Source organism: Limulus polyphemus, unplaced genomic scaffold (genome assembly GCF_000517525.1).
Source record: "Limulus polyphemus unplaced genomic scaffold, Limulus_polyphemus-2.1.2 Scaffold31, whole genome shotgun sequence".
Taxonomy (NCBI): domain Eukaryota; kingdom Metazoa; phylum Arthropoda; class Merostomata; order Xiphosura; family Limulidae; genus Limulus; species Limulus polyphemus.
Genome location: NW_013665641.1, coordinates 549,228 through 564,520, shown reverse-complemented (window position 1 = coordinate 564,520; position 15,293 = coordinate 549,228). Strand labels below are relative to the sequence as shown.

The following is a 15,293-nucleotide window of genomic DNA, read 5'->3' as shown; positions in this document are numbered from 1 at the left end:
AATGGGTAATTGAACTGCGGACAGAGAGAGACGTATGGTTGAGTCGAGCACCTGAGACGTTGGTTGTGAATTATAGAGTTTGTTATAGCGTGACTGTGGAAATTAAGTGTATTTCAAACTTGTATTTAGAAAGAATAAACCAGTTTTATTTAAGAAAGGGCTTGTATCGCTAAAGTTTCTTCGGAAAGAAATTATACGGAAAATTAACTAACGACCAGAGACGTAACAATAATATAATACGAAATTTCTTGTTACCGAAGTGTTTTGAATACTGTAAAGCAAGTACTGTAAATTTTTAAGTTTAAAAGCATAGTATATAACAATACAATGTGAAATTTCTTATTACCGAGGGATAGTTCTGCATTCTGTAAACCACGCAAATCACATGCCGCAACATTCAGTAAAAATGAAAATTCGACTGTTAATTTTAGTTATATTTTTTACAAACCCGAAGGCCCAAGTTTTACCGAATGACATTTCGGCTGCTGAATTTTACAGAATGGCTGATTTGATTTGGGATGGTGGTGATGACTATCTGCCATCTCTCTGGTCTTTCACTGCTAAATTAGGGACGGCAAGCGCAGTTAGCTCTCGTGTAGCTTTGTGCGAAATTCAAAAGAAACAAACAAATATTATAAAACATCTGTATGACGAACTAAGATCCTACGGGGTCACTGAACTTACTCTTATATTTTTTGTAGTTTTAAAGCATAAAAAAAATCGTCATTATCTCTATATTATCTAAGCCTTTACGTTGTAGCCTAGTTTGAGTACAATAACACGCATTAACTAGACTAAAAGTTTCATGGGGATGGGGGGCGATGAATCTTAACAGTGTGCGTCAGTTTGTAGGGCACGTCGATGTAATGTTTCCAAATTCGTCTGACCTTCATAAACAGGTCTGTCTAATGTTCCACCAGGTAAAGAAAAGTATAATGTTAGGCTCACTTTTTAGTTCTGAGGTTCAGTTTCAGTAGACGAAGTTCGTTCAGACACAAGCCTCAATACGTATACGATATCGCGCCTATAACCCTTCTTCCACAAGACTATTGCAATTGCTAGGTTGTCGCGTCTTAATATGCCTTCTATTCAATTTACTTCGCTACACTTTGTTTTGTTTCAGATATGTGGTTTTATAATACTAGTCAATTTTGGCTATTCTGAGTGGACGGTAAGTTTGAATGTTTTCTGTTACTATGTTTATGGTATATTTTTACTTTCGGGAACTGTTTTTATTTTTATAGGTAGAGAATTAAACTGTTTGAGAATTGTTATTGCTGATATTTCTCTTAGCTAACAATTTTCCGCATTTTAAACTTTTTTTTTGTTGGTTTAGCGTGAAACTTCCTTACTGACTATTGTGGATTCTTTAGTAAAACTTTATTATGAATTGCATTTATTTTGTAAATATTACACAAATAATATTAATTTTGTATATTATAATTTATTGACTCTTTTATAATATATAATTAAGACATTTTTTACAATAATGATAGTTGTATAATGATTACTGTCATTGACAAATCTTAATAAAAAAACTACTTATTAAAGTACCAAAAACAAATAGAAAATGATGAACATGTCTTAATTTATTTACAATAAGAATTTCAAAATTTTTCTGATAGATATATTTATGATATTTAATATTAAGAAATGAAATTGCACATGAAATGTTATCTTTAACACTATAATCTAGCCTAATCGGTTTAATATTGGGTAGATGCGTTTGGTTCCACATGCGATAGAAAAACAACAACATTAGTTTCACAAAATTACCCCCCCCCTCCAGTGACACAGCGGTATGTCTGAGGACTTAAAACGCTAGATTTCGGGTTTTGATCCCCGTGGTGGGCAGAGCACAGATAGCCCATTGTGTAGCTTTGTGCTTAATTACAAAACAAGCAAGCAAACAAACATAAAATTACAAACCTCACTATATATATATATATGTGTGTGTGTGTGTGTGTGTGTTTTGGAATAACTAGGTCAAAAATAAAAAGCATCCCACATAATAAGCAGGCAGTCAAAACTAGAGGGCAAATACAACATAGAAAGATGAAATGTATAAATTTAACTTTTTTCGTTAATCAGAGATTAACTTGCTTCCCTAGATTTCGTACTTTTGGTAATATAACATTTTTTTCGTTATTTAAACCATATTGAGTGATACTTTTTTGACAAAACTATTATTTATAAAAGTTAAATAATTATTGGTAAACTTATTTCAGAGAAATGTTTATAATAGAAAATTAATTTTTGTATAGTTAGACATAATATATACATGTAAAGTTATTATGTTGACACTAGAATGCCAAACAGTTTAGTATTTAGAATTGCTATTTAGTTTAGTTTTTCTCCATTTAAAAAAAAAATAATTCCATTTTTCGCTGGAAACAAAAATATTTTGTTTATTTGAAGTTAAGCACAAAGCTACAGAATGGGCTATCTGTGCTCTGCCCACCACGGGTATCGGTTTATAGCGTTGTAAGTCCGCAGACATATCGCTGTGCCACTGGGGGAGGGGGGGGGCAACAAAAATATATAGTTGCAATTTATAATATTCCAGTTAACTCAGGAAATCGGTTTATGCTGATGTCGACGTCTTTACTATAACAAGACGTACATTTCACATAGGTCTGACAAAAATCGGGCAAGAATAATACTCATATTATTCAAACTTTATAATCAGGTTACATTCTTTATAATTACAACGAATAATTACCAAATTCTCTATTAGCGGTGCAATTATGCAAGTAAGTCCTATTTTAGTATATCGAAAAATGAGTCAACATTTAATCTTCTGGGTAATTTTAAGAACAGTCATTTTATCATCGAAACATAGCAGATATGAAAGTTAATTTCAAATGAATAATTTCATGCAAAGCAAGCTTGTTTTGTGTCAGATATGTAGTTTTATAATACTAGTCAAACTCGGCTATTCTAAATGGATGGTAAGTTTGAATATTTTCTGTTACTTTGTTTATAATATACTATATAGAACTAGGATAAAACACCTACGCTCTGCTGTGAAATTCTGAGATCCCCTGATGATTCATGGTAGAATCAGTGTATCAGTCAAGCGCCTCCATTACCTTAATTACTTCTATAGCTACTCCAATGATTTGTCTGTTACCGAACATAACTCAATTCATTTCTTTCTAAAAAGCAAACAATTTTAATTCAGCTTCTCTGATTCGTTTTTTCATCCTGTGTTTTCATTTGAATTCTTTTCACTCTCCGAATTCTCCAATATCCTCTAATTCATATTTTTTCTCGTTGTTTGTTATCGTTTCCCCAAACTTAGCTCCATTCAACTTTTTTCAATTCTCAGATTTGTATTTTTCTTCCCATGTTTCTGTTAAAAAAGAGTATTTAACGTATTGTTCATTCTTTCAGTAAGTAAGAATTTGAAATAAATATTATACTTTTCTATAGACCTTCAGGAAGCAGAATTATGGCCATAGGGGAAAAAAATGTCCCAAATTTTTTTGATTTAAATCTAAAAAATAATACCTAATTGCACACCCTCAGAATCCTCTTAGTATGCGTGCAAAGATTCAGGTCTCTAGGTTCTTTCCTCTTGGAGCTATGGTGGTCACACAAACACAGACAGGTTCTTTTATTATCATAGATAAAAATAAAACAGTACATGAAATACAGATTTTTAAAGATTATAATTTAGTCTAATCGATTTAATTTTATTTACCCTTATTTGATTCCACATGCGATAAAAAAGAGACATTAATTTCCTAAAAGTACAAACCTAACTATATATACATATAAAGATTTTCGAACAACTAAGCAAATATAAATAGCGCCGCACATAACGAGAAGACAAACAAATTATTCGAGTGAATAATTTTATGAGTTTCCTTAACATATTGGTTAACTTAATGTTTGTTTTAGCTATTATAAAGCTGTAATTCGTCCATGGATCTCGTAAGATGTTCTGATATCGAAGTTTGCTGAATCGCTATTATAAAGAAGATGGAAAAGATAAAAAATATATCTTATGTATAAATGATTCCTGCCTGTTTGTCTAAACTTCCCCAATTTTTTACTACACACACACACACATATATATTTTAAATGAAAACGCGTAACGATTAAATAATTACTGCAACTCTTTAAAGGGTCAACGAAACTGTTTTAACTGGCTACTGTATTAGAGCTCACACGTATATATTTGCATATGCAAGAGACTGAGTATTTGATGTGTTTAGGCAGTTGCTTAAGCCATATAAATGTGGATATATAATCATATCATGGCTCGGATTAAACCGATAAGAGCAAATATATTTTTCAATTTTCAAAAGGGTCATGACAAGAAGCGTCGTTATCCAATACTGTTTCCTATATGTCAGTGGGTAATAAATACTGTAGCCGTGAACTGCTGCAAAGAATCGTGTTCGAATACCACTGCGTCTCAGGTTTTAGTTTTTCAGAAAATTTCTAACTTACATGGATGGGGAGCTATCCTTAAAATTGCTATAGGAGATGCTTTTTTTTATCAGTGATCGAAATATTTCTTCTCTTCGGCAGGCTACACGTTAAAAACGTGTACTTAAAAAAAAAACCTGCATTGATACAGTCTTGTTGTAAGTCATTGCCAAGCCTACTTTACCAATTTATGTGCTAGATACCGATAAATTGTATTAACGTTTACAAAATATATTTCATATTCACGGAAATAAGATTACTTCATAATGCTTCTCAGGTAACGTTTTCTTTAATAATTCTTATTGAAAAATTGTGATATAATAACGAAAGTACCCGGCTTCGCTTGGGTTGATTTATTCTAGACCACTAAGTCAGTGTGTGCATTCTGAACCCATTTTAGCATAAAAGTATGACCTATATACTTTTGTAGCTCCTTTACGGGATGTGACCTGTTTTTAAAGGTAGCTTTCCCTCTAACTTGTCCTCCGATTTTAAACTTAAATAATAAAAAATAAACCTCTTTAATTAATGGAGTCTCTAAATTAGTAAACAACAAATATATTTTTTTCAATTATGTAGTTTATACATTTCATTATATACTTTCAGCACAATATTAGGTTATACTTTTATTGCTAAGCAACATGTTATAAAAGCCATTGTTGGAACGCATTGTTACCAAAACGCCATGGCTTTTTCTATATATTAAAAGTTGCTATATAAGGAACCTTTTCTTTTCCATGTGGTTTTTCGCTAGCTCGTCTCATTAAAAGATTCGCAGGCGCATGTGCGCACGCACGTGAGTGTTTGCCTGTCTGTGATTTCTACACCATTAACTAATGCTTGATACAATTATTGTGACAGTATAGTTTCTGAATGACCAACTTATTCACCCCATCGCGATGTTGAGAAAGACAGTGTTCACTGATTTGGTAACCAAAACTAAAATGGCGTTGATAAATCAAAAATTCATATTGAATATTAATAAGAAAAACTATAGTCATTGTTAGATAGCTAAGAAAGTGTCGCTGATGCACCAAAAACGTAGTACCGATATTGTTAAAAGGAACAGTATAATCACTGTTTAAAAAAAAAAAACTGCTATGTTTACATAAAACGTCGTTTTTGTTATTGTTGAAAGATATAAAATTCACTGACTTGGCAACTAAAAAGATATTGTTGGTACACCGAAAAGTTCCTACTGATGATGTTGATTATTCTTGAGTTGATAGTACCTCAGAGAATTTCATTCATATATCAAAACCTTGCTAACAATATTCACACTTCATTTCTATGTGTTTTTTCGCTAGCTTGTCTCATAAAACGATGCGCGCGCAGTCTGACTGTCTGTGATTTCTGTTTGTAATATAAGGAATCACTTCATTTCTATGTGTTTTTTCGCTAGCTTGTCTCATAAAACGATGCGCGCGCAGTCTGACTGTCTGTGATTTCTGTTTGTAATATAAGGAATCACTTCATTTCTATGTGTTTTTTCTATAGCTTGCCTCATTATGCATGCACGTGGATAAGTAATACTACGCAGGTGCACACCCTCATTTTTCACTTAGTACGGGTGCAAAATTCCAGGTTTCTAGGTTCTTTCTCCTTGGAGCTATAGCCTCCCATGTTCTTTTTAATGTGGTTTTTCGCTATTAAAAAGATGCGCACGCGTATGCGTGAACGCATGTGAATAAGCTAAGTAATACACAGGTGCACATTATCAGGGTCTACTTAGTATGCGGGCAAAATTTCAGGTTTCTAGGTTCTTTTCTCTTGAAGTTATGGCGGTCACTACACACACACAAAGACACGCCCTTTTATTATTATAGTTACTACGTTTATGAGAAATGATAGAACTTGAGGTAGCATGATATTTCTAAATTATGTATTTTCATTACTGAGGTTTACTTAATACTACAAGCAATTTATTTTTACTGTAGGTAACCAAATAGTCCTAAGGGATGGATATATTAAAGAAGTAGGTTACTTTTCACAAACAATGCTATTTTCAAATTGACAAATCACTGTGTAGTACTTTCGCGGTTTTGTCCCATTTACTTGAAAAAAAATTAGAAAACAAACAAACTGAAGTTTCTGCATATTTGAACGTTCTTACAGAATAGATGATAATAACTCGCTAAATGAAAAAAAAAAAAGTTGCTTGACCGAAAGCATGCTATTTGTGAAGAACACAGGACAGCTGTTACCAAAAACGTATTCATTTCTAAGCATTGTGAAGAACTACAAATATTAACACGAATAAGAACCGAATGCAGCTACAAGATGATAAACTCTGAGTTACAGAAGGAAGATCATTTGAGCGAAACGTTAATCAGATGTTTCTCTTTCTCCTTCAGTGGTTTTAGCTGTTCATTTTTTATCTATAATGAACAAACAGTAAGAAAACAGCTGGTTCGTTTTGAATAGTGACTAAAGAGGAAATATGTACAATAATGAAATGATCGCATCCAAAACACTAATCAAAGGCAACGTAATCTACATGAGAACTAAGTTGGAAACCTCCAACTGTGCAACGAATTTTAAACTGTTTGAATGAAATGTTCTTCATAACATACGCTTGTTTGTTTTTTCTTGGATTCGAATGTATACCAATAAAAATAAATTGTTAAGAAATTATTTGCAAAATAAAATCATGTATATGATTTAAGAAAACTTGCACATGTATTTTATGTAGACTTAGCTTACATATAACTTACACTATAAATACAAAGGGTTAGTCGTACTTTAGTTTAATGAATTTTATATGTTAATTGTGTGGTATGCCAATGTAGATTTGAGCTGTAGCGCCTCGTGTGACATGTTTAGCACCTATTTTTTCATTTATAGCGGATTTAATCATTCGACAATACAGTGTTGCCGTGGATAAACGTAACGCTAGTGGATATATATATATACGATTAGATATCAAAAACCTTCTAGAAGGCAAATATTCACACAGCTGGACTGTGAAATGGTGCAGAGCCAAAGGATTATAACATTTCGAAGAATATAGCCTTCAGGATAGCAATGGGCTTCAAAACCACAATTCAACTCGATTCGAAGCAACGCTTTCACGTGCAAAAGAGGATTCCCTCTCCCCCCCCCCCAAGAAAAAAAAACAAAAAAAACAAAACAAGTTGGGCAACATGTACAGCACCGTTAGCAATACAAGAAAGTTGACAAAGGCTTTCCTCGAAATTAGCGACTGTTTTCATGAGACAGATGGCAGAAGAAATATAGTTTCCCGATGTAGATTCATTAGACTTTTGTGTAATTGTTCTGCTTAAACGTTGTTTTGGGAACCAACGTCCACATATGGTAGAGGGTTTTTTGGAAAGTTCCAATTGAAATTGTAGTGTTGAGCAATAGTGCGTAATCACGGCCATCAGTCTGTGCATGAGTTGATAATGGAAGGAGTAGTGACATAAAATTTCGTTCTTATAAGGAGTTTAACCTCAGTACTAATATGGCATATGTATGATACCAGACGTTTTCGTTTTTTTCTTTTTAGTTTATAAAACTGATTATTTCTTGTCCACCAAATTTTTCGAATTATTTTCACACTTACACACGTTTGTCGGACATTAGTATAGATAGTTCGCAGATACTGGCTTTGGAATGCAGTGACCCTATTCGGACTATTCCTGTTAGTCACCCATTGTCAAAGGCCACTTTCCCTCCTTTGAGGTTTTTGAACTATTTAGGCTTACATTAACATGTTCTCTTGTAATACATGCCCCCCCCCAGTGGCACAGCGGTATGTCTGCGGACTTAAAGCGCTAGAAACCGGGTTTCGATACCCGTGGTGGGCAGAGCTCAGATAGCTCTTTTTTCGCGCAAAGCTACTCGAGGGCTATCTGCACAAGCCATCCTTAATTTAGTAATGATAGACTAGAGTGAAGGCAGCTAGTCAACACCACCCACCGCCAACTCTTGGGTTACTCTTTTACCAACGAATAGTGGTATTGATCATCACATTATAACTCTCCCAGGCTGAAAGGGCGAGCATGTTCGGTGATGGTAATTCGAACCCGCGACCCGCAGATTACGAGTCGAGTGCCCTAACCACGAGGTTTAGGAACACCTGTAGTCTATGTCCTTCAGATGTTTACTTATGGGATGACCAAGTGACGTGAGTAATAAATATACTTTGGGTGAGTTGGCTCTATTGTAATATATATGGTGGTTGATTCTTTCAGTTTTATCCAGACTTCTGTAGAATTTTTCCTTGAACCCATTTTTCAATAATTTTAGAGAATCTCTGTTCGTTGTCTACACACGTTGTTTGTTTGTTTTGTCTAATAACTAAACTGTATTTTTATCCGATTACAAACTTGTGTTCTGTCTCTTTTCTTCAATTCAGTCAAGTCAAAATTCAAAACATTAACCACAACACGTAAATTACACCGACAATACTCGAAGTAATTAAATTGCCTTGGTTTGGTGTTATTAAGCACAAAGCTACACAATGGGATACCTGTGCTCTGCCAACTACGGGTATTAAACCTTATTTGTTAGGGTTGTAAACCTGCAGACTTACCGCTGAGCCACTGAGAGGCGAGTAGTTACGATATTTAATGAAATCCGATAACACGACTGCGGCATTTGGATTTTTCCAAAGTGTCTTAAAACAAAACCCTTAAAAACACTATATTTAATGTAATATTAATTATAGTACAAACAAAATTTTCGTTTATAATGTTTGGCTGTCTGTAAGCCCCAAAAATGTTAGGTTTCCTTTTAGAGTTCCCGAAATATTTATAATGACAGTTGTTGATAACCTGAATTATATATTTTAAATTAATATTCTTTGAACATGCATTCTAGTACTAAACATAGTTTTTGGTGAATAATCTGGCAAGAAATATGCTATTGTTACGCCTTATATCATTGAAAAGATGAAATCAAAATTTGATGCATCGCTTGCAAAAAAAAGGTTGGTTGGCGTTTTATGGCGTAACGCAACTAGGATATCTGCGCCAAACAACCGGTAAAAACCATAAAAGTAAAATTTTTTATAAAATGTTAAAATAAATAGAGGTAAAACTAAACAATCTCCAAAATTCAGATAAAAGATTTAAATAGAATTAAAAAGACCAATGGTTCGTAAATATTCATTTTTATGTTGTTGTTGTTTTTATTTTACGATGTTTGAGTAGATTTTGTTACCTTGATATGTTCATATTTCTTGTTTGTGCGAACTTACAATAGTTTTGGTTACCTTGATGTACATATTTTTCTTGTTTGTACGAGTTTTCAATAGTTTTGGTTACCTTGATGTACATATTTTTCTTGTTTGTACGAGTTTTCAATAGTTTTGGTTACCTTGATATGTTTTTCTTGTTTGTACGAGGTTTGAGTAACTTTGGTAACCTTGATATGTTTATTTTTCTTGTTTGTACGAGTTTTCAATAGCTTTAAATACCTTAAATCGTTTATTTTTTTGGTTTGTACGAATTTTCAACAGCTTTGGTTACTTTGATATGTTTATTTTTCTTGTTTGTACGAAATTTCAACAGCTTTGGCTGCTTTGATATGTTTGTTTTTCTTGTTTGTATGAGTTTTGAGTAGCTGTTGTTACTTGAGTAACTTGATTACCTTGAAATGTTAAATGTTCATAGTTTTGTATGATTTATAAATATCTATGAATAAATGAGGGTTCATGGTTTTATGAAAACAAAAAGAGAATTTCACGTAAATGAATCTATTTTACATGTAATTAGATGCTAGAAGAATATCTAACAGTTTTTGCAAACACTTATACATACAAGAATTCTAAACATAATCACACACGGAAGTTAAATTATTGTAGACACAGCTACATTACTTCATGCTGCTCGTAGTAAATCCCTGAAGTATGCTAGCTGTAGATAACAAAATGAATTTGTCACGAGGCAGAAAAATGACTTATCTTCCAAAAACATTTATTCATCCATTAAGAAATAACTGGATAGAAGATATGGCGCAGATTTCATTCGGACATTCATTCGTCCATTAAAAAGGATTTGGATAGAAGCTATGGCACAGATTTCAATCAGATATTCATAAAACCTCAAAAATACCAAAAAAAAAGGTATATGTTTGAACAGATAGCAGGCTAATACTCATAAAACGTTATACATACTTCAAACGACATCGTCTACAACGGAAAGTTTGTCAGTGTTTTATGGTGGAAACGCATAAATTTAAACTTTATAAAAGTTGATTTGGTTTTAATTACGGATTTTGAAAATAATATTAATGTTTTTCTATCACGTAAGGATTTTTTACAAATCGGGAAGATAAAAACTTTTACTTAGACGAAATTTACAACAAAGTTACCATAAATATAACAGACTATGTTTGGGCCATTTACACAACTTCTTGTCTGCGGACTTACAGCGCTAGAAACCGGGTTTCGATACCCGTGGTGGGCAGAGCACAGATAGCTCTTTGTGTAGCTTTGTGCTTAACTACAAACAAACACAACTTTTTGTTGCCATAGCGATGAATAAATAATATTGAAAAGAAAACACGCACAAACAAGTATCATCCAGAAATGATACGTCATGCGGCCTGTTAACCGTTTATATGCTAGCGGTGTGTTTCTCGTGGGTTCTAGAACGATCGATAACACTCTCACGTCGCGATTGGTCTAGAGAAATCTATAGCCAGTGGTTGTCAACAATTTAAGCGTAACAAAATGTGACCAGATTTCAATGAAAATAATTCACTTATGTAAAAGTACATATGTCGTTTGTAAAAAATCTGTACGTGATGGAGAAAAATGGATATCACTTTCGGATTCAGTGTACAGGAATTACTATAGAACATGTAAAACTTTTAAGACAATAAAACCATCGCAGTCCTGTGTAATGAATAATCTCAGTAATGCTTTATCTGTTTTCATCAATAGTTTGCGGCCCGGCATGACCAGGTGGTTTGGGCGCTCGACTCGCAATCTGAGGGTCGCGGGTTCGAATCCCCGTCACACCAAACATGCTCGCCCTTTCAGCCGTGGGGGCGTTATAATGTGACGGTCAATCCCACTATTCGTTGGTAAAATAGTAGCCCAAGAGTTGGCGGTGGGTGGTGATGACTAGCTGCCTTCCCTCTAGTCTTACACTGCTAAATTAGGGATGGCTAGCGCAGATAGCTCTCGTGTAGCTTTGCGCGAAATTCAAAACAAACCAAACCATCAATAGTTTGAGAACTTCAAAACAAATTTCATAATCAAAAGTTTGAAGGTAGGCAAATAAAATTGATATAATGTATAAATAAAACCATCATAAGAGCTTGTTTGTTATTAAGCACAAAGCTAAACGATGGACTATCTGTGCTATTCTCACCACGAGTATCGAAAGCCGTTTTTAGCCCATCATCATAGATCAGCAGCAAGATAAGAAAAGTTGATTTACCTAGGTTTTTGTTTTACAACATGTGTTTGAAAAGAAAACCAACAACGTTACAAAGGTTTCTCATGAGCGATGGATATTTATCGATACTTCTGAGGAAGAGTGGAGTTAACTAAATAACTGTAATTAGGCTCAAGTAATACTTCCTCGTTCTCAGACTTAACAGTAATTTAAACAAGTGGATCCCAACCGCCGGTCCACAGGGAGACTTCAGCTGATCCGCAAAACGGTTTATTGTGAATTGTCCACTTCTAACACCGCTTGTTACAATCGTGCTATACTTTCTCTTCACTTTCCCCTAAATTGTATTAAGGTTGTACTTATTCTTAACATGAATTAACTCATAGTTTTCTACATAACAAATTGCTGTTTATTACTTTAATCAACAACACAGAAATTTAGAACTAGGTTTGGTTTCTTACTGGCAGCATTTCCTTCGCCTCGTAATCGGTATATTCGGTTCTTCTCACATCTCTCGGTCTTTTCTTCTTTCTTCTGTTACACTCTTTTTTTTATATCTTTCTGAAATCCGCGCCGAACAAGTCTCTTTCTTTCTGACTTGTACACCTATTTAGATTATTACGCATTACAACGACTCATAATCATAGGTGGTTTTGTTGTTTCTATACCACTGAAGAAGAAGAAAGGCGATCGCTCACTTTTTAATACTTTCCTAACGACCGAGAATGCTTTGATACCCTAATCCCTTAGGGACTGACCAAAAGTAGACAGCTTTCTTACCTTTCTCAACTCCAACTGATGTTTCTTACACCTAACCTCATAAAATTGTTAAAAAACAGTGTGTTTATAGATATAGCTACTGAGGTATATTTGCTTACAATGTAGGCTAAAAGTACTTTCAAAAGTCGCTATTGTACGTAACGGTCCGTGAAATTGTGAAATTGAAACTAACTAGTCCCCAGTTGGAAACAGGTCAGAAACCACTATTCCAAACGCATTTTTTTCTTCAAATGCAATTTTTGGTGAACGTATTAACTTCAATTTTCATTACCTTCAGGAGAATAAGAGACATACGGGCTACGTTAACTCTTTTTAAAGGAAGTGAGAATAAAATAAAATCGAATTCACATTCCATCCTGTTTAATGAGCTCTTTGATCCTTCAATACAGCTGTAACAGTTATAATCAAAGAGGCAACATAATATGTTGAAGGATTAAAACTAAGTGTATAATTGTCACAGGAGTAATGACTCCAAACATATATATACATTAAATATTGAAATATTAAAGTGGGTTGCCACAATGGTATAACTCCAGATTTCGGAGCTAGTAACAACGGTTCGAATCCATACGATACCATAAAATATTCCCTCCACTTTAAACTGTGGGTGCATTATAAATATGAAAGCCAATTCATTAGTGTGGGTGGTAGGGTGCTGCTAACTGGTTACATTCCTTCTGGTTAGTAGTTTTACTGAGGTAAATCTTTTTTTAGTTTTCAATATAATTAAATATTCTGTCCTTTATATTTATCAAAAACATTATTTATATATATAATGATACTTACAAATGCACAATAACAATAAAATTGTTTGAAGAATAGTTTTTATCAATAATTGCAGTAGGTTTACACAGAACAAACCGATTTTAGGACCTGAATCCGATGTGAGGTTGTGCGCATTTCGTAAACGTTACCCAAGTCTAAACATTGTGGATATACAAGCATTGAAAACAAAGCAATTAGATCTGAAAATAGAAATGAAAAACTCAATCAAAATAAATGCACTTTAAACATTTTAACTTTAGATCTAGAACGGAAGAAATTCAATTGATTCAGAACAGAATATAACAGGTACCATGCATATACGTTTAAAATGAAAATTACAAAACAATTGGTTTATTAAGCTGATATAAAATGTCTGCTTACTTTAAAGATCCTGCACGAGCTATTTTGGACACCTTGATTTTGATGTCTATGTTCTGTGACCATCCTATCATATACCATCTTCCGTAAACAATTTACAGATATCCGCTTCCTATACAAATAGTAATCAAAAGAAATACATGATGTGTGCATTGCAAAGCAAAAGTTTGCATATAAAAACGTTTCAGATGATGAACTCTGAATGGCTACAAGTATTGATATAGAAAACTTACTTATCATCCAGAGCTATCAAACTACACTTAACCTATTCCACATAATACTCTTATCTCTTGAGTAGTAGAATCAGAGACCACAGCAATCTGAAGCATTCCTTATCACTTTCTCACCGATTTACAAATAAAGTAGATGTTAATGTTTAGTTACAGTTAGTTCCTCTTTCACATGTAACACATAGTCATTGATATTCTGTTCAGGTTTATTACTCTTTAATATATCCAGATAGAAGAGATAATGTTTACATCTTATTCATTACTTCTTCACATGTACTTTTCGTAGATAATGCTTAGTCCTAGTTGATTATACCTTGCTACGTATACATAACTGGTAATGTTTGATTCTAGTTCCTTATTATTTAACAGGTAGACTTAGAAGATAATGTTTAGTTCTTGTTCATTGCTTCTTCACTTATACATAAGGATGATAATGCTTAGTCTTAGTTAATTATTCTTTGTGATATACACATCCATGTTAATCTTTAGTTCTAGTTTTTACTCCTTCACATGTAAAAAGACGGTGTTGAAATAGAAAAGGGGGACGTAAGAAAGAGAATATTTGTATGAAATTAAGCACAAAGCTGCACAATGGGCTATCTGTGCTCTGCCCACCACAGGTATCAAAACCTCGTTTCTAGCGTTGTAAGTCCACAGACATACCACTGTACTACTGGGGGCAGAAACAGTTTGCTCTGCTCACCACGGATATCGAAACCCGGATTTTAGCGTTTTAAGTCCGTAGACATACCGCTGTGCCACTGGGCGGCAGGCAGAAACAGAATAATTAGTAAAGGAAGGGGATAGGGGAGATTATAGAAGTGATCTAAAATGAGATAATTTCAAAGTAATCTCGGAACCAAAATTGGTCTAATAGAAATAAGTTAAGAAAAATATGGTCAATGTTTAGGAAAATGTATTTAAACAAAACGAAATGAAAATATATAATAAATTAAAAATATAGAATTTTAATAATATAAAAATAATAATGAATAGTAAATGTTCATATTGTGAGACATAGTCTGGTGGTCAGCTTGCCTGGCTGCGTACTCTAAGGTTCAAGTTTTGAGCTGTAATATGCAGTTGAACACACTCCGAACTTTCAGCTGTAGGGGTGTTATAATTGTGGCAGTCAATCTCGCTATTTAGTTAAGAGTTGTCGTACAAGCGACAGGTGCTTCTGACTGGTTGCTCTCCTTCCTTCTGGTTAGCAGTTTTGAATTAATTATGGCTTTAACCTTAGGGATCTCTAACCTGGCTGTTTAGCTCATATGTCACATAAAATATCGTTAGGTTTAGAATACCGAATACCAAAATATTAATGAAATAAAATTAATAAATAATAAAT

General features: G+C 33.7%; 1 protein-coding gene across 1 annotated transcript in view; it reads left to right on the top strand.

Moving 5' to 3' along the window:
* The first annotated feature begins 1,044 nt into the window (after window positions 1-1,044).
* LOC111085957 (Niemann-Pick C1-like protein 1) overlaps window positions 1,045-15,293 on the top strand; it is a 25,144-nt gene continuing 10,895 nt past the window's right edge. The window contains exon 1 of the mRNA XM_022386946.1: window positions 1,045-1,171. Coding sequence (XP_022242654.1) covers window positions 1,079-1,171 — 93 coding nt within the window. The 5' untranslated portion in view covers window positions 1,045-1,078. The remainder of the gene's footprint in view (window positions 1,172-15,293) is intronic.